This window comes from Arctopsyche grandis, chromosome 13 (assembly GCF_051622035.1).
Source record: "Arctopsyche grandis isolate Sample6627 chromosome 13, ASM5162203v2, whole genome shotgun sequence".
NCBI classification, from domain to species: Eukaryota; Metazoa; Arthropoda; class Insecta; order Trichoptera; family Hydropsychidae; genus Arctopsyche; species Arctopsyche grandis.
The window spans coordinates 25847780-25866675 of record NC_135367.1 but is presented as its reverse complement, the minus strand read 5'-3'; the positions used below and the strand labels follow the sequence as shown (position 1 = coordinate 25866675).

The 18896-nt window shown below is 36.8% G+C and overlaps 3 protein-coding genes across 3 annotated transcripts; 2 read left to right on the top strand and 1 right to left on the bottom strand.

Annotated features, from left to right (window-relative positions):
* Positions 1 to 19: 19 nt before the first annotated feature.
* Positions 20 to 8204, bottom strand: LOC143921050 (dihydrolipoyl dehydrogenase). The gene is made up of 12 exons (XM_077444152.1): positions 8075 to 8204; positions 6337 to 6459; positions 6023 to 6262; positions 5753 to 5896; positions 4402 to 4567; positions 4152 to 4309; positions 3946 to 4082; positions 1825 to 1912; positions 1642 to 1743; positions 561 to 698; positions 400 to 489; positions 20 to 323 (listed from the first exon to the last, which is right to left on the bottom strand). Exons 1-12 carry the CDS (start codon positions 8111 to 8113, stop codon positions 258 to 260), a joined length of 1491 nt encoding a protein of 496 aa, XP_077300278.1. The 5' UTR covers positions 8114 to 8204; the 3' UTR covers positions 20 to 257.
* Positions 8205 to 8903: 699 nt separating this feature from the next.
* On the top strand, positions 8904 to 17377 carry LOC143921045 (uncharacterized). The gene is made up of 8 exons (XM_077444149.1): positions 8904 to 11219; positions 11293 to 11465; positions 11546 to 11663; positions 13464 to 13617; positions 13710 to 13937; positions 14014 to 14115; positions 14196 to 14302; positions 16164 to 17377. The coding sequence occupies exons 1-8, from the start codon at positions 9655 to 9657 to the stop codon at positions 16324 to 16326; spliced, it is 2610 nt and encodes an 869-aa protein (XP_077300275.1). The 5' UTR covers positions 8904 to 9654; the 3' UTR covers positions 16327 to 17377.
* LOC143921046 (uncharacterized) lies at positions 16881 to 18120 on the top strand. The gene is made up of 2 exons (XM_077444150.1): positions 16881 to 17928; positions 17968 to 18120. The coding sequence occupies exon 1, from the start codon at positions 17596 to 17598 to the stop codon at positions 17899 to 17901; it is 306 nt and encodes a 101-aa protein (XP_077300276.1). The 5' UTR covers positions 16881 to 17595; the 3' UTR covers positions 17902 to 17928; positions 17968 to 18120.
* The last annotated feature ends 776 nt before the right edge of the window (positions 18121 to 18896 follow it).

The window sequence follows — 18896 nt, the reverse complement described above, 5'->3', positions numbered from 1 at the left end:
TGTAAATACTCTATAAATGCCACATCATTTTAGTAAGTTTAATTTTTTTTACCTCTAAATACTCTCTAAGAAGTTATAAATAACAATAAAAATACACATTTGAGTTGGAAAAAGAAAACATAAATCAACATGTAAATATGTAATGAACTTATGTATAAATTAAGCCGATAAATTATTTACAATATGAATAAAATTTTTTATACAATAGCTTTCTGTTGTAATCTTCGAATAAATAAAGAACTACTATTCGTAACCTCTTAGAAATTGATGGGTTTGCCAAAGTACGCCATCAAGTTGGCCTCTCGTAATGCCTCAGCGCAGGTCTAGAAGCAACATAACCATTATATTACACACTTTAACAAATCAAAAATGCACGATTTCAACCTGAAGATGACTCACCGGATGAGCGTGGCATACTCTAGCAACGTCTTCAGCTGATGCTCCGTATTCGATAGCTAAAACTGCTTCGTTGATCAATTCTCCGGCTCCCTACACAGAAAGACACGTTATAAACTAATAAAAACATGTTAAGACAATCTGTGTGATTTATTGGAACTTACCGGCCCGATGATGTGAGTTCCTAAGATTCTGTCTGTCGCTTTGTCGGCCAACACTTTGACGAATCCTTCAGTTTCGTTGTTGGTCTTTGCTCTTGAGTTCGCTAAGAATGGGAATTTGCCGACTTTGTATGCAATGCCCTATAAAAATTTAACTTTAAATCAAACAAAAACCATATACAATACTTATTAATTAGATCAGGCAACAAATTATTTGGTAAGTTTATAATTCCAAAAGTGGTCAGTAAAAAAATGAATAATCTATCAGTAATTAATTATAAACTTGATCAGTCACTTATTCTAATAAACGATCAGTAAATTATTCATTATTGTTCAGTAAATAATTATTTTTTTATCAGTAAATAAATCCTTTTTGATCAGTATTTTATTTAAATACTGATCAAAAAGATATTATAATTTTTGACAGTTGGATGATAACGTGTCGCCCTGCTACTATCCATTCCCCCTCTCCTCATAGTCCACACACCGTAATATCTATCCAAACACATCGTAATATCTTTTTTTTTTAAGTTTTATTTCATCAATATTTTCACAAAAAAACATATCTTAGCAGCCAACACTTATTTATTAAAGCGTCAGATTAGGTTAGGTTAAGTTAGGGTTGGCCCTATTCATTTAAGATTAGTTTGTTAGGGTCGGTATTTATTCATTTAAGATTAAGTTAGGATTGGCCCTATTCACTATTTATATAGGGTCAGTATTTATTCATGACAGTGAGACTGAACTGAACCTGGAGCGAGGACCGAGGGGGTTGAAAACGGAAAGGGGGGAGATTATTAAAAGAATGCTGCTAAGTGGCAAAATTCATCAGGATTTTTTATACTAGGAGCCACAATGCGATATGGCAGCACTGACGATTTTCTGGCTGTCAAAATCAAATGATTACTGATCATCTTATAATAATCATCGACCGATTAAATAACTGATTATTTACATTAATAACTAATTATTTACTTTAATAACTGATTATACTGATCATTTAGAATACTAACTGATAATTTCGAAATATTTACTGACCAATGAATTACACTCCATTAGATTATAATAATATGTATGTACTTACAGCTTTCTTTAAGTCTTCTTCCGATTTTCCTACCCACCCAACTTCAGGGTGTGTGTAAATTACAGAAGGCACGCAATTGTAATCGATATGTACAGGCATACCCTAAAAAAAAACCACATAAAATTAATACACTATTGTTATATAACTATTTTTGACAAGTTACGTTGACATTTTAAAGCATACAGTCATTCCTTCGACGCAGACGATGCCTTCATCTTCAGCCTTGTGAGCCAACATCGGTCCGTGGATGCAATCTCCGATAGCGTAAACACTGAAAAATTAAACATGAAAAAATATATGTAAGATACAGCTCAGTACAGATTATATTTAATGAGTGACGATTGAACAGGCCTACTCTCAACAGTGTTATATGACAAATCAGGCTGATTCCATCAACTGAATACAGATCATGTGCTTATGATGAGTGACAATTAAACGGGCCTAAATCTGATTGCTGATCATATGGCAAACTAGTCATTCGACGCTTTTTAACATATGTTGCTACGCAACAGTAGGGGGTGGGTTTCAATCTAAATATTATTTTATTTTGTCTAAACGTGCTATTTGAGTGGCAAATGATTTTAAATTACAATATGAAATGTTCTATCGCTCGTAAGTAGGCGTGAGAGAATGAGATGGAGTGATGCGTTCTCAATTCTTCATCTCGCTCTTGACTAGAGGTAGGATAGTCACAGTGCTATCCATTGTTCGGCAAACCTTTAACAATGCATTTACAACCTTTGAACAATACACGGCCCCCTCAGGCTCCGGTGACTACTCTTGACACATGCATACGGTATAAAGAACCGCATTTTTTAACTCGATTTAAAATCATTATCGTTATAATCTTAATTGGTACGTTTAGAAAGTAAAAAAATTCGTATGTGACCAACCCATGACTTTTTCTATGTATTTAAGGAATATAATGAGATCACAAAACAAAATTCGATAATTAAACATACATACATACATTCCTGAACCCACTCATATGCAAAAGTATATTCTAGACTTTAAAATTTGCTAAATAATTAATTGTAAGTATTTTAAAGCAATAAAATATCACAATCAATAGAAAAAACACCTGACTATTGATTCCAATACTTTTTATCACAGCAACGAGAGAAAATCAACACAAATCATTGTCATATTCGAATTCAGTGGGTCAAACTTAGTAAGTATTGATTAGCAACAAGAGAAAATCAACACAAATCATAGTCATATTCGAATTCAGTGGGTCAAACTTAGTAAATATTGATTAGCAATAAGAGAAAATCAACACAAATCATTGTCATATTCGAATTCAGTGGGTCAAACTTAGTAAATATTAATAAGTCTACGCTCCGGTATTTTTTTTTTTGGAACAATTTAAACGTCCATTTTATAAAATAAACGTGCATTTAAAAAATCAATTTAAAAAGTTTCTGTACATTAAAAAAAATTGTGTGCATTTCTAAATGATGGATGCAGATTGCATTAGAAACATTGCTTTGATCATTGAAAAAAATATTTCCTACTTAAACGGCGGATCAAATGTGTATTAAAATGATAGATGAACTGTAGCGGCAACGTTTCGAATACCAAAATACGAACCGACAACGACCAATGCTTCTCCCTCTACCAGATTCCTTCTTTTTACTCTTCAGCTTGCTACCTTCGACACCTCCGACCTGACATCATCATTCATACGTAATACGTAAACAAAAGTAAGCACTTTTGACAGTTGTCAATAGCGGAAGACTGTAACGTTGCCACTTTTTATATCTACTCTAATGCTAAAATCTATTTTTTCGAATGTTCGTTACATATTTTTTAATAATGCCAAAATATTTTTTTGTTTAATGCACCGAAAATAATGCAAATTTTTAATGCACAAACAATTTTTTTAAAGATACAAACTATTTTTCTCAATGTACAGTTAAATCGCCCCCATTTTGTTTGTTGCTCAGTGTTACCAATCATATATACACACATAAGAAGCTCAAACTCAAACGATCAGCAGATTATATAATAAACAACCTTCGCCCTACGTCACTGATAGTAACAATCCTCACCGTAGGTTTGAAAGCTTCATATCAATAAACTGACAGCTCTAGTAGCGGGCCTACCTTAGCTGTAAACATTAATACAATACGTATCGATTTGAAATATTATACATCCGATCGTATTGCAGTTGTGTTTACCAGTTAAAACACACAATTAGTCTAATGTCCAAACGTAACAGAACACAATTCAAACAATTGACCTTTCGAGTTCCGATCGATTGCCAACATTTGACCCGATTGAACATTTACATTGATGACTCACCCGGAAACGATAGTCTGGAAAGTTTCGTTCACAGGAATACGACCGCGAGCATCGGTGATGATTCCGATTTTATCGAGACCTAAATCTTTCGTGTAAGGCCGACGTCCGACACAGACCAATAAAACATCACAATCCAACTGAAAAATGAAAAAACTATTACAAACCGAATTTTCCTTGATAGTTTTGCAAATAAAAACAAATAGTACCGTATCTTTTTTGGCATCTTTGACAGATTCAACGTTGACACTAATCGTATTGCCTTGTTTGTTTGCACCGATCACTTTAGTACCCAGTTTGAATTCGATACCTTGTTTGGCTAGGATTTTTTGGAATGTTTTTGCAACTTCCAAGTCAATGCCGACACCTATGAAAGCGAACGTACGGTGAAATACAAGTACGATAAAAAAAAAAAAAAAAAAAATGTATTTATATATATATATATATATAAAAAACAACCTCCGATAGTATCTAAGAATTCGATAGCCGTGACTTTGGCTCCTAATCTCTGCCACACCGATCCGAGTTCAAGACCGATAACACCAGCTCCGATGACGACCAAATGTTCCGGAACTTTCTTCAAACTTAAGGCACCAGTCGAGGATACTACTGTCTCCTCATCGACCTGAAACCCAATAAAAATAAGCTTCCATTATACTGGTAAAAAAATCAATCAATGGAAATTTGAACAGAAGAGCTGAATGCATTCTCTATGAAGTTTATATACACACTGGTGTTGTGCCCGATGAAATATCATCGCATGGATTGTGGCATATTTAATTGTTTAATATGAAAAAAAAATGGAAAAAACTACCTACATATGTACCTTCCTATATATATATATATATAAACAATATAAAAGACCAATAGAAAAATTAATTAATTAAATAAATTTCCAATAGATGGCGCTAAATGCTTAGAGACTTATTGCCCTAGAGGAAACATTGGTAGCAAACAGTATGTATAGAGGTTTTTTCTTTTGTTATTGTATTCACACATTTTATTGGCATTGTTTTAGCTGTGGCGTACATCATATATATAATATCGCTATTCTGTTTGTCTGTCTGTCTGAGATAACGCTCGCCGTACTATAATAGTCGTTTCGATTCAACATACATATGTACGTCACAGCTAAACCACTGCCAAAACGTATATACAATGAGACGGTACTAAACCTCTGAGAATTTACCGCCATCTAATGAAAATTTATTTAATTAATTAATTATTTTTTCTATCGGTGATTTATATTGTTTATATGCAGGTAGGTAAGTAGTTTTATATTATTATATATTTATTTTAATATAATATATTTAAAAGGTATTTGAAAAAAATTCAACCACGTGCGGATCGAACACATGACCGACGAGACATTTTTTTGTAATTTTTCTTTTTATTTAATAACTTAATATGCCAACACCCATGCGATGATATGTCATCGGGTACAACACTAGTATAATATGTATGTGGAAAAGACTATTATAGTACGGCGAGCGTTATCGCACACAGATACACAGACACACAGAGTAGCGTTATTATATATATGATGACTAGTGTTGTGCCCATTGATTTCAACTGGTGGCTTCGGAAAGGAATTGATACACAAATAAAAATAAATTTATATGACAGGTCAGACGCTCAGCGCCAGGTCCCCACTTCCTCGCGTCGTCACGCCACATCCCTGTGCATAACGTATACTTCTGGTTTTCTAAAATTTGTTTTTTTGAAATCTCCACACTGGTCGACACGTCTGCCACATACCCACATGCATACACACATCACGTCCGTTTTTATATATATATATTATTATTACCTCAATTCCAGGGAATGGCGTTACTTCAGAGCCGGTAGCGATGAGAATGTTCTTAGTGTTGACTGTTTCGACGGTTCCGTCGCTCTTCTTAACGGCAACTTGACCCGGGGCGATGATCTCTCCGTGGCCGCTGAGCGACGTAATCTATAATAAATATATATACAAGTTCAATGCTTCGATAGGTTTCATCAACGCTAATGCAGATAAGAGCTATTTTTCTTTCTCTATGATTGCATTACAAGTCGATCGATTGTATGCCGTCTCGTATACCTTATTCTTTTTGAAGAGTTGTGCGATGCCACCGGTGAGAGCTTTGACTACGCCCTCCTTCACGCCCATCATCGTATCCAAATCCAAAGATACTCCGGATACGTTGACTCCTCTCGCTTGAAGATCGCCCCCGTGCGCCATGTGATAGTAATGGGAATTGTTGAGTAAAGCCTTGGAAGGAATGCAGCCGACGTTCAAACATGTTCCACCGAGTGTGGTTTCCTTCTCGACTGCGACCACCTAACGGACAAAATATGCATTACTCCACGGCATCAATCGGTGAATGTGCTCATCGCTCGGAATATATATTATACCTTCATGCCCAATTGGGCGGCTTTGATGGCAGCTACATATCCACCGGGACCTGTTCCGATGACAACCAAATCGGCATCATGTGTTGCGGAGAAACACCGCACTCCTCCGAACAGGCATTTCTTCTGTAATTAATCGATTTGGATTATAATTAATGTTCATATTGTCGAAATATGGAGATGATATACGGTATTGGGAAAGTATGAGAGTTGATATACATATATCAGAGTTCAAGATTGTATATATTCGATATGTATATAGTACTAGTGATACTATTATATAATATATAGGTGGTTGATAATTCCAGTTAAAATATAAAGATTGGGAATCAAATATAATAAAGTAAAAAAAAAAAATTAAAAATACAATGTGATGTTATGTGGGTGGTTTATAATTTGAAGCAATGATGTATGAGGCTTATAATTTTTTGCAAAAAAATAAATAGTTGTATAATGGATTAACTAACTGACTTTATATTAAAAGAAAATTATATCTATTTTTGAACTTCTAAGATACGTCTTTTCCGAATAATTATCACAATTTACTGCATTTAGAACAATATTAAGATTTGGTTTTGGGCTTAAATGATGTTAAAAATTTCTAAAAAAAATTTAGAGATTTTTTTTTCGCAGTATAAAAGTATCAATAGTCGACACTTAAAACTGCAATTTAAAAATATGTATTTTTTAAAAACTATTTACTAGATGTGCTCTTAGTGTGAAAAAGGGAAAGTTATAGGCGTTTAAAAAATTAAAATCTGAAAAAACGAGTGGGTGGCGGAAAGTCAAACATATAAGGCTACTGGCCACAAAACGTCATCGTCTCCAAAATTTTTTCGTTCTAAAACGTGTTTATTAAGATTATTTTTCACCATCAAACTATTGAAAGCGATTTTAAATTTCTACAGGTAACCGAACCACGCAAAATGGCAAAGTTTCAAACCGATCGGAAGAATGTAGGAATATTACTAGAAGTGAAACATATAAAAGCCTTGTAAAAATTATTCAAGTTCATTCGTCGGTACAAATGTAAAAAATTATGTAAATTTGTAGTAGAGTAACTTGTTTTTTTTTTCTTTTTTGTTAATTTTTTTAATTATACTATGAAATATGAGCATTTTCAGTCATAATCTAGATATCATATATCAGAATACTTATTTGTTTATTGTAAAATTCAGCCATCGATACGAATGGGGGAAAACTCGTATGATTTTCTTACATAAAACTTATATGAAAAATCGTATGTAATAAGATTTTCAACATAATAATTTCAAATAAAACCGTCATATAGAAGTATAACTTGTATAACTGAAAATAAATATTCAAAGAATCAAAGACTGGTACAATCATCTTAAATGCGATTAAAAGTGATAACAACTGTAGAGATGAGTTCGATTGTAATATTGATGATCTGGTTCACTCGTTCACTCGTAATTTATTGTAATAGGTCACCTCTCGTTGCACAAAATTAGCATGCTAATTTTATAACGACCATATGTGTCCAGCGTGGACAAATCGGAATGGCAATCAGCTGGCACGAGGGGTGGGGTGGGGTGGGGTGGGGTGGGGTGAGGTGAGGTGGAGGGGAAGGGTCAGGGCTGCGAGGCGAGTCGAGTCGAGTCGGTAACCCGTATGTTGCATAATGCCGGCATTTCCGTGGAGAGCCGCGAGGGGAAGGGGGGTCGCGAGGGGGCCAGGGGTTGGGGAGGGGGTGCGGGGGCGCGACGTGGCGAAGGCCTACCGTGTGCGCCTTGGTGGCGAGGAGTAGTCGAGTAGCCATGACGAAATCACCGACACCGGTGACCGCACTCACCTCACTGACACACTGACACACGCACACGCTCTCGCTCTCACGCGCGCACGACACTTTTGGCCGTAGCGTCCATGTCGCTTAGGATTTGTACATTTTTTTTTCACCTCGACTCAAATTCAATTTAAATTCTTTATACGCAGCTTGTGCTACTTTTTAAAATATAAATTTTAGCGCCTATACGACATGGTCGAGTTTCGTTCACTATCTTACGAGTTGGAACCAACTCGGCCATGTTGGTCTGTTGCTACTTTACTTCCTTCCCGCCCATCACATTAAACAGTCGTTTCACTTCATACGCCCCATTAAATTATATTTTTGAATATATTCTATTTTTTCTCAGCGCTCGATTTTTAAATATATGAACTACAAGCAATATTGTTCATATTGTAAAGTGGGAACATGAAAGAGAGGGTAAACGGGTTACATCAGCTACCAGAATAATCGCCGCTACGAAAATCGCGCGTGCGGATCTCGTTACACAGGAAAATTACTATGCAGAAAACTGTTCAAATATTTCTCAGCATATGCTTTTTTTACGAGATTTTTATTATCATCAAATTCAAAATGACGATACGGACTCGTAAGTCCGTATCAATATGCGAAGTTCAAATGTTTAGTCGGCTATTCTTTAATTATTTTTTTATTAGTGCATCATAATTACTTACATTAAAATATGCTTTAAAATTTTATTTGCCAAAAATATTATAATTATGATTTATGATTTCATTTCAAACTATTTTTCTTTTTTATTCACATAATCGTTTAAGAAGTCACTGCTCCCAACTTATTAAATTTTATTTCGAATGAAAATTTTCCTTTAAACGATATCATAATTTAAGGCAGCGACTGACTTGTGTATAGCACGCTCACAAACGTGTCGTCAAAAATTCTCAGTTTGAATTGTTTCATTTAAAATTTCTTAATGCAATCGTCAAGTTCAGCAAATTTTACAATATGCTCGTGAATGTGTTCCAAGTCAATCGGAACACGCACGGTAATCGCCTATCAAACGGAAGTTGATTGCGAATGAGAACATATAAAAATGCGGTAAACAGATTATTGCGCAAATTGCGAATATGGAATAAGTGGCACTCGTGTTCTTGTTAGTAAAATATTTCACGTGCGTACCTTTCGATTGATGTAGTTTTTGGGTGCCAGATGTTCCGTGATCGAGATTTTAGTGACGTGCGTGAGATCGCTTTTTGCGGAATAATCACCGAACCAAATATACGACGACTTCCATTTCTTGATTGCAAAAATCTGTTGTTTTTTGCAGTGAACAAGGAATTGAATCACCAAAAATATAATTTTACATTTTATCGGTTGAAACAGAGCATGTCGTAACTAAAAGTGAAAAAATTCACGTGAAAATAAATAAAAAATGCGGTCAACGGCAATGGCTGCGAATCGAGGTGTTTGTAGAGCGGTCATTGGCGGCAGGTCGAGGTGACGGGGCGGCGGCGCCGGGGGCTCAGGCTGTTTTCGCGGCGATCTTCGCGGCCCACACCATGGCGGACCGCTCGGGGGCGGAGCACCCCGACTCGGAGTGCGGCTGGGGGGGCGCCTGCTATCGCCGCGACGACGACTCGCCCTACTTGCAAGACGCCAGGCTTCTCGCGCACAAGCTGGTCTTCGACAGGCAGTTCATGTTGCCGGTCACCAACTACGAGCTCTTCACCAACCAGCAGCCGCATCAGACTCTCCAAACGCAACACCAACACCAGCACCAACACCAACACCAACACCAACACCAACACCAACACCAACACCAACAACAACAACAACAACATCACCAACAGCATCAACCCCTCATCTCGCAACCGCATCACCACGTACCTCACCACCACCAGATGCATCACCAGATGCAGCATCAGCCCCCTCACCTACTCTCCTACCCTCCCAGACACGAACCGTCGTACGGCTTTCCCTCGCAACACCTCCTACCCAACTACGACGACTCCAACAGAAACTTCATGAACCCTCTTGAACCCATGAACCCGCCTCAGTTGAGACCCTTCGAACACCCTTCGATTCCGGACAACAACTCCTCTGAAAGCTACCTGACAAACTGGCCCGGTGATTCGTCCGGAGTATACACCCCTTTCGGACACAATTTCCTATCCGTGCAGACCAACTCGTCCTACTCCCAAACTACCGACAGTCAACATCCAGAGCCGGTAGTGAAGAAAGAAGTAGAACCGTTGGCCGATCCGGCGGTCAAAAAGAGAATAGTCGCCGAAGTCAAACCGATGCGACCTTCCTACTCGGCTGTGCTTTCAAAAACGCCTAAAAATTCACCGAATCCAGAGCCGAGCGGTAAAAAGTCCAACGGAAAAGAATTCAATAAAAACCCAATCCGTTTGAGCAACGTAAAATTGGACAAGTCCCGTTTCAATTCCGGAGAAAAGTCCATGCCCGCCGACGAAAAGTTGAAGAAGTTCGATAGTAAAAGGAAGGTTATGCAATCTCAACCGTCATCGGGTAGTGACAGCGGTGAGAACAATGCCGAAACTAAAAGCACTAAATCGAGCCGTAGAAACTATTCCGCCGGAGAAAACATCAACCGGAAGTGGGTCTCTTTGGACGACTTGTCGAACGACACCAACTCGTTGAACTCGGATCTGCATCAGAACAGTTACGCGGACAATTACAATTCCGAGTTCGTGTTCGTGAACAGAGACGATGACAAGTTTTCCAAGAAGAAGACCAAAAAACACACACCGATCAAGACTTCCGAGAAGAGCGAACAGAAAGTGGACGCAGACGAGCAAGACGAATCGAACGGTCCCGACGATTTCGTATACCAAGAGCCACCCACGGAAGTCGACAAAAACAAACGGAAAAACAAAGACGGACGACCGAATAACAACTCTAGATCGACACCGAAAAACAACTCGGACCGGAACAAAAGAAACAACCAGACCAAGCCGAAGAAGTCGAAAGGTTCCGGATATATTGCCTTGCTTCAGACGTACCTCGATAATTGGATAGCGATATTGCTGAGCGTCGTTTTTTGGTTTTTTAATTTGGTTTCGGACATTTGCCAAATGAGCATTCATTTATCTGCCGATTTGTATGTTGTTTTTTTACGGTTGAATGAATTTAATTTTGATTGTCGCTTGAATGTGTTTGTTTTTGCGTTTCAGAGTTTCGTCGATGTGTACGGAGACGTTTGTTTGGACGCAGAATGCTTACGGCTTGTTCAAAGAGAAGGCGATGAACACACAGTGGATATGCAATTTTGGAAATTACGTTGATGGTAAACTTGGACACACTTATTTTGGTTTTTGGAGGAAGTTAAAATGGTTCAAATCTAATGGTGAGAAAGTTTATTTTAATTAAGAACGTATAATAAAGTATTGTTTTTAGACTTAATTTTTTTTATTTTTTATTTTACAGTTAAATCAGATAGTGAATCAGAAAATAGTAGAAAAAATTATACAAATATACCGTTACCTCCAACCGGAGAAGATGCTATGAGAAGACTTTTGGCTTGTAAAGGAAAAGATCCTTATAGGTTTGTATTGAGTTACTATAACACTTACCATATGTATGTACATATATGTAATACTGACCGTATGATGCATATTGACTATATAATACTACGAATGGTCGAAATGCTAATTCTTCCTGGGTTTATGGACCATTGTCATGACGAAACGTTTACGGATAAAACGTCTACTGACAAAATAATGTTTACGGACAAAATGATAACGCGACATAATGTTCACATACAAAACATTCATACGTTCAAAAGCCAATTTTTAAACGAAAAAATAACATGCAAGAATTCAATAAAACGTGTGGTGATGAAGATCTACACGTCCTTTGGCAGATTGATAAATAAATATTAGATAAGTCAGTCTCATCGAAATCTAATCATAAATAACAAATTTTATCATTGGAATTAGAATTCTTTGTTTCAAGAAAACAATGATTTTTTTTCACTTTATTAATTGTGAATTTTTAGTGGGCGTAATTTTTTTTTTGAGTACAATAAACTGGTTATAATAATTTTTTGCTAACCTCTTAGTTCAAAATCGATTTTTACAATGCTAATTGTAAATTATTTGCACAAATAATAGAATTGTCAAAAGACTTATATAAATATGTACACTACCGGTCATGTGTTTAAGACCAACACGGTTTTTGAGCATAACTTATACTATTTTACGTCAATTTAAAAAAAATAAACGCAGTTTTATTCAGAATTTATATTTCTATTGAAATTACTAAACAGATTTTAAAAACTACTTAAACAAAAAAGTAAAAAAAAAACAAAAACATCAAACGTAACTTTCATCGAAAAAACCACCTTCACTTGATATGACTGCTGTATATAATTTCTATTAATTATTTTTTTAAATTCTTCACTAGTCGAACTGATCGTTTAAAACTCAACCAAATTCATTAAAGGTTTGTTTTTTTTAAATCGTGTTGATGTCATTTCAATCGGATGGTACGAAAACAAAAAGTTGGAATACGAGCTGCGTAAGGACATGGGGGCTATTCCAAATGTGTGTCCACAATGAACCCACTGTGAGCGTTTACACAAAAAAAAAAAACAATTCAATGGTCTAACTCCTCCATTTTTTTGTTAAAATGATATTTAAACATGTGTGCAACAAATTGACACCCATTTTGTCAAATTATTTCATGCTACTTAAGTTTTACGAAGCTTTGAAAATTGCCTTTCCCCCCTGGTCTTTAACATATAACCGGTAGTGTGTGTGTGTGTGTAGATCTTCATCATCACACGTTCTATCGAATTCTTCTACGTTTAAAATTATGTCGCGTAAACATTTTATCCCTGGATATTATGTTGGCCGTGAGCATTATGTCGCGTAATCATTTTGTCTGTGAGCATTATGTCGCGTAATCATTTTGTCCGTGAGCATTATGTCGCGTAATCATTTCGTCTGTGAAAATCATGCTGCGTTAACATTTAATCGCGTATTAATTTTGTTGTGGATGTTGTGTCGTTACATGTATTGTCTGTGAACGTTTTGTTGTGGAACCGTAGGAACTATTTATCTAAGCAACCAAAAAAAAGCTCAACAAATATCAAAACTAAACTAATATAAGTGAAATATCTTTATCCATTATTCAAATTCATCCATTCATCCATTTTAAAAAAAATTTTAAGTCCACTGCCTCCTCTATCGAGCGACTGGTACCATAACTAGTTTATATAGGGTTAAATTGGATAATTTGACCTTACAAATGAGTTTTTTCAATGTTGAAACCCATTTTTTTTGTGTTAATGATATACTTTTTGTGTGAAAAGAAAACTTCAACTTCCGTACGATTGTTTCAGCATTTTAGGCGTGGGAGTGCAATGTACAGACGACGATATAAAAAGATACTATCGACGACAAGCTTTCCTCGTCCATCCCGATAAGAACCAACAGCCCGGAGCTGAAGAGGCGTTTAAAATATTGCAACACGCATTCGACATGATCGGCGAACCTGTCAGTTCACATTACTTACATATGTATATCAAATATATAAAAAGAGTAATACATATTAGCATCGTCGCCTAAATGAAATGCTTGTTTTGAAGGAGCGTCGAGAGGCTTACGAACAGAGGGTATTGGAATCGAGGCACGCCGAAGTGGCGCGCTCCGAGCTGGCCGACCTGGTGGCGAGGCTGCAGGAGAAGGTCCGTCGGGCCGCTTCGACGATCCGATGCAGCGGATGCTCTCGCCGTCACGCTCGTACGCCCACCAATAGACCGTGCTACGCCGCTCGCTACTGCGCTCAGTGCAAAATCAACCATTCGGCAAAGGAGGTCAATAGCTCGTGCGCTGAGACATTCAGATTTTTGCTCTTTTCAATGTGGTTTTCAATTTGGTTTCGATTTTCAGGGAGATATTTGGGCTGAGTCGAGCTTTTGGGGCTTTATATGGATGTACTACGCTTGTATGGACGGAGCCGTCTATCAAATCACACAGTGGGCTTCTTGTCAAGTAATATTTTGGTTCAATACATATGTACATATGTTTTTGTTTGATGTGTGTCTGCTCATTTTGGATATTATTTGTTGCAGAAAAAGAATTTAAAACATCTCAAAGCGAATACGCATCACGTTCAATACCGAATTGTTCATGGAAATAAGCCGCAGCAGGGCAGTGGGGGCAAAAGTGCCAATAATAAGTAATATATATATATATTTGAAATGACGATTGAAGGTCTACTCACACTGGACAAAGCACAGAAAAGTATTCTTTGGTACCATTCTATATGGACACATTTATGTGTTCTGTAATGTGTATGTGAGTAGATGTAACAATAGTAGCTGACAAAATCTATTCATGCTATACAACAGTACATGTCAACGTAACGTATCAAGCAAAACCGGTTTTCTTTGGCCATTGTGGAAGTATTCGCGCACGACGTGACGTCATAGTAGCGAGTGCACGTGTACTAACAAATACGATGCAAGCAGTATTGCGCCGTATCGTCGCGTTCTGTAATCTAATATATAATTTCGAATGAGACTTTGTAAGTATGTAAACAAATCAAAGTTTCTATGATGACGATTCGATATATATTTTTTTCGATTCAAATAAATTTAATAAAAGAAAAAATGAATATTTACTATTACATTCGCCATGTTTAAGCTGTTTATATTACAATTACTGAGCGAAGTAGGGTAAAACAACTAGTGTATTATATATGTAAGCTGATTTTGCCTTGCATGCTGCCCAAGTTTGTCTGAATGCGCTCTGCTGTATAGTATGAATAGAAGTAGTGTTTTACGTGCACTGTTGTGCTGGGCTTGTTGCCTTGCTGGATAGTGTGAATAGACCTTGAAGTGTGGCGTTCCAAAGTTTTTTTTTTTTTTAAATAAAAGAATATTTTGCGATTTTGGAGAGAGATGGTAGTTTTGTGTGTAGGTGAGTGTGGCTTGCATCTTGCTCATATACACGCCATGAAAGTATACAGCTTGTATTCTCATACGTGGGCGCAAGCAGGATGTAAAATATCACCAAATAAAATGGTAATTCTCAAATCGAGACCTTTTCCATTAGAAATTTCAAGCCAAAATTGGGGGAAATGAAAAGTTTCGGCAAATTCGTATAAAATTGAGCTCATTTAATAGTATTAGATAGGATATGCTCTTCAATAGTTTCAGATTGTCTTATATTGGGAATATAAGCAGTCTTTCTATTGGGTGGTCTAACTATGCATTAAGTTTTGTCAGTAAAATTTGGAAATGTCGCCAATTTGGTCAAGATTAAGAACTTATCCATTAGAAATTTTAAGTCTAAATGGGGGAAATGAAAAGTTTCGGCAAATTCGATAAAAAATTGAGGTCATTTAGTAGTATTATTATTATATAGGATATGCTCTTCAATAGTTTCTTCGTATAGCCTTATGTTGGGAATATAAGAAGGGTCTTTCTATTGGATTATCTAGCCATGTATTAAGTTTTGGTAGTAAAATATGGTAAATTATTGTCAATGGCTGGCATTCCTGTTAAATAAAGAAATAAAGAATTGCACTATCTATATTAATATATAGTTAAGTTGCTCAGTTGAATTATTTTCGATAGTTTTAGTTTTTCTGAGTGGACCTTTATTTAAAAAAATAAATTAATCGTCTAAAAAAAAGCTTCATCACTGTCTGGTTAGGTAGATAAAAGAAGTCCACTTTTGAGCACATTAACAAGAATTAATTATCGTTTACTATCTTTAAAAATAGATTGTTAACGGAAATGGGTTTATTTTGATTGACTGTGATATGAGGTAGTGATAAATTAAACCTAACCTAACCTAACCTGGTAATAAACCTTGGTAATAAAATCTTTAAATGAATAAAAGGGAAGTTCTGGAGAATATAATTTTTTTTAGTTGTATCTCAATGCTCTCAAGAGGGCGCTAGAAAGTATGTAATGTACATGGTTGAGTATCTGGACTTTGGAAATAAAAATACTTTGGAAAGTTGCCTGAAAGACCTGTGGGTATTTTAAATTGCATCTATATTTTATTTGTTTGTTTATTTTTTGTTTTAGTATTCACGATGCCGATTTGGAAGACTTTTTAAATAACCTGTATACAAAGAGTGGGGTACCACCTCCAGGTCCGGGTACGTCGACTAAAACAATGCCTAACTCGAATCCGACGAGCGATCCGATGAAGACCAAACGGAAAAATAAAAAACAAAATTTCAAATAATAATTTCTTTCCACTGCTAAATGCCATCAAATTACTTTTATGATTATTTGATCGATGATCCTGAATTCGTCGCCACGTATTGTGTGTCGATTGTTATTTCCACGTTTTTATGTAATTATCAGATTGTATTCTCTCAGATATGTTTCAAAATTGTTTGATTGCTAATTTTATAGTGTATTTTGTCTTGGCTTCGATGATGCTGTCAAATTTATATTATATACATATATTTGAAGTATGAAAAAAGTATGTGAAATTTTTTTATTGATTATTTACGATCGATTTGAAACCCCACTATATAATATAATAATATGCACATAAATATATAGTCGAAGGTTTTTTGGAGGAACGCGTTTAAAAATCAGAATTCATTTATTCCAAACGAAACGCTCCGGTCGGACGCAACAGTCAAAACTTTTCGAAACTTAATTAAAAAGTTTTGATACATGGTTTAATATTCTTGTTTGGCACTAGACCTTAAATTATGAATATAAATTTTGTCAGTAAAGCGCTGACAAATGTTTGCAGTGCATTACAAAATCCCTCTTTGTTCCATTGGGGCTGCAGGCTGTTGACTAAATTTTTTCAGCGTCTTGTATTGGTCATTCATTAAAATTTTGGTCTGTGGATGCAAACGTATGATCAGACCATTTGTATTATATATTTATCTGTGGTTTTGTGTGTAAAATAATGAAATGGTATTGGTGTTGGAGTTCTAAAACGTTCATAGAAGGCTACAGAATATTGAAAGATTGGAAGCTTATCTGGTCGAAGAGAAGACCTAAGGATGTTTCCGAAGCATGCGACATATCGCAGGATTGCATCATAAATCCACCTATGTTCCAATTATGGTCATAGAATTCTACTTGCTTTGGCATACAGAACTCTATAGGCGAAATTACACAGGAAGGAACGCGGCACATGTTTTTTTGTAGATAATTTTAAACATGCGAAAAAAATGTGGCATGCCTTGCACATATTCAAGTCACGCTTAACACACACCGTCCCAAAATCACACCCTGGAGTGTTTTCCGTAAAATTTTATCCTTTGACAGTGATCGATAACGGTGTATCCCATGTTTGAAGAAATGTAGAACCCCCACAGTGGGTAGCCAAGCACACGACGTGCCGTTCTTCTCTGTGTGAATGATTTATACCTAAAGGGCTGACCGTACTAAGCGTCAAACGAACGATCCGACACTTCACAACAGTGTGCGATAATATTAGGTAAACCGCACTGAACGACAGCGATGCGACACCACGCAGTAAATTATGCCAATCATTCGTTCGGTACCTCGGAGCAAGATGGACGAAACGGACGCTATTATAGTATCTTTGATATGCGAGGAAGAAGAACAATCGACAAAAACCAAAGGATTTGGCTACATGCTATTTCAAAGTCACGATATAAAGAAGGAGAATAATTGTCGCAAGGCAACCCCCTCTCAACGACACTTGCGTCACGTCGCGAACGACACCTTGCGTCAAAGTTGGTCGAAAAGTCAACATGCGACTGTCGCGCAGTACGTTATGTCTCATACAATTTCATACAAACTATTTGGTTTCGTACTGTTGTGAAGTGTCGGATCGTTCGGTTGTCGCATAGTGCGGTCAGCCTCAAGGGTCCAACAGGAACAGGTGTAGGATGCTGGCAAGTGAAATTGGCTTTATATGTAGTGCATGACATCGCGACAAGAACGATATTGATCAGTTCAAGGAAATAATCTGCATGGATATGGCACCTGTCCAAGTGGGTAGAAGACCTTTAAGTGAGTCACGATAAATCGTGATGAAGACAAGAAAGAAGAAAGAAATTTTGCAATTTTTTTCGACTGACCCGAAATATCAGTGTGTACTATATGTATTTTAGTCTTTTTACTTCGTCGCTAAGAGTGAGGATGTATTTTTGAGACTCATTAATGATTTAGTCCATCGGAGGGGGAGTTCGAGTGGGTTCTCTCAGCCTCCCCCATTCGCCTCCCCCGATCCGCCCGACTCGCACACGGTTTATCGCTCCGGAGCAAAGTTGGCTGAATTTGAAGGAGCGGTTTGAAACGGAAGACTTGCCAGTTTCGGATTTTCGCGAACATTAATTTTGCAAATAAACAGGCATGATACTTTCAACTCGGAGGAAAGTTGATGAAACGCTACACGGTCGCCCATCCCTTCCCGGAATACGTTTCGCCCTCACCGACCCATCCCTCCTCTCGTCTTCTCCACCCTCACTTTGCCTAACCTCCCCCTTCCATATCTGACAAAAGTTCGAAATATGATTTATACATATTTCAGAGCTAAGGGGGTGGTCGTGGGATGGGGCGAGAAAAGGATGGAGCTCGCATCTATTAATATTTGATACGAGCAGTGATGGGAACGGATATTCGATTTTAAGAATCAAGTTATACTTTCCTTAATTTGAACGCCTACACTTTTAGAGTAACGCTTAACGAGTGCCCGTATTTCTGTAAGCATAACTCGAACCAATGTATCGATTGTAGAATATTCTAGAAAAACTTGGCAATGGAAAAGGGTGAGGGGGTTATTTACTAAAAAAAAACCTGACCTAATCCATCTTC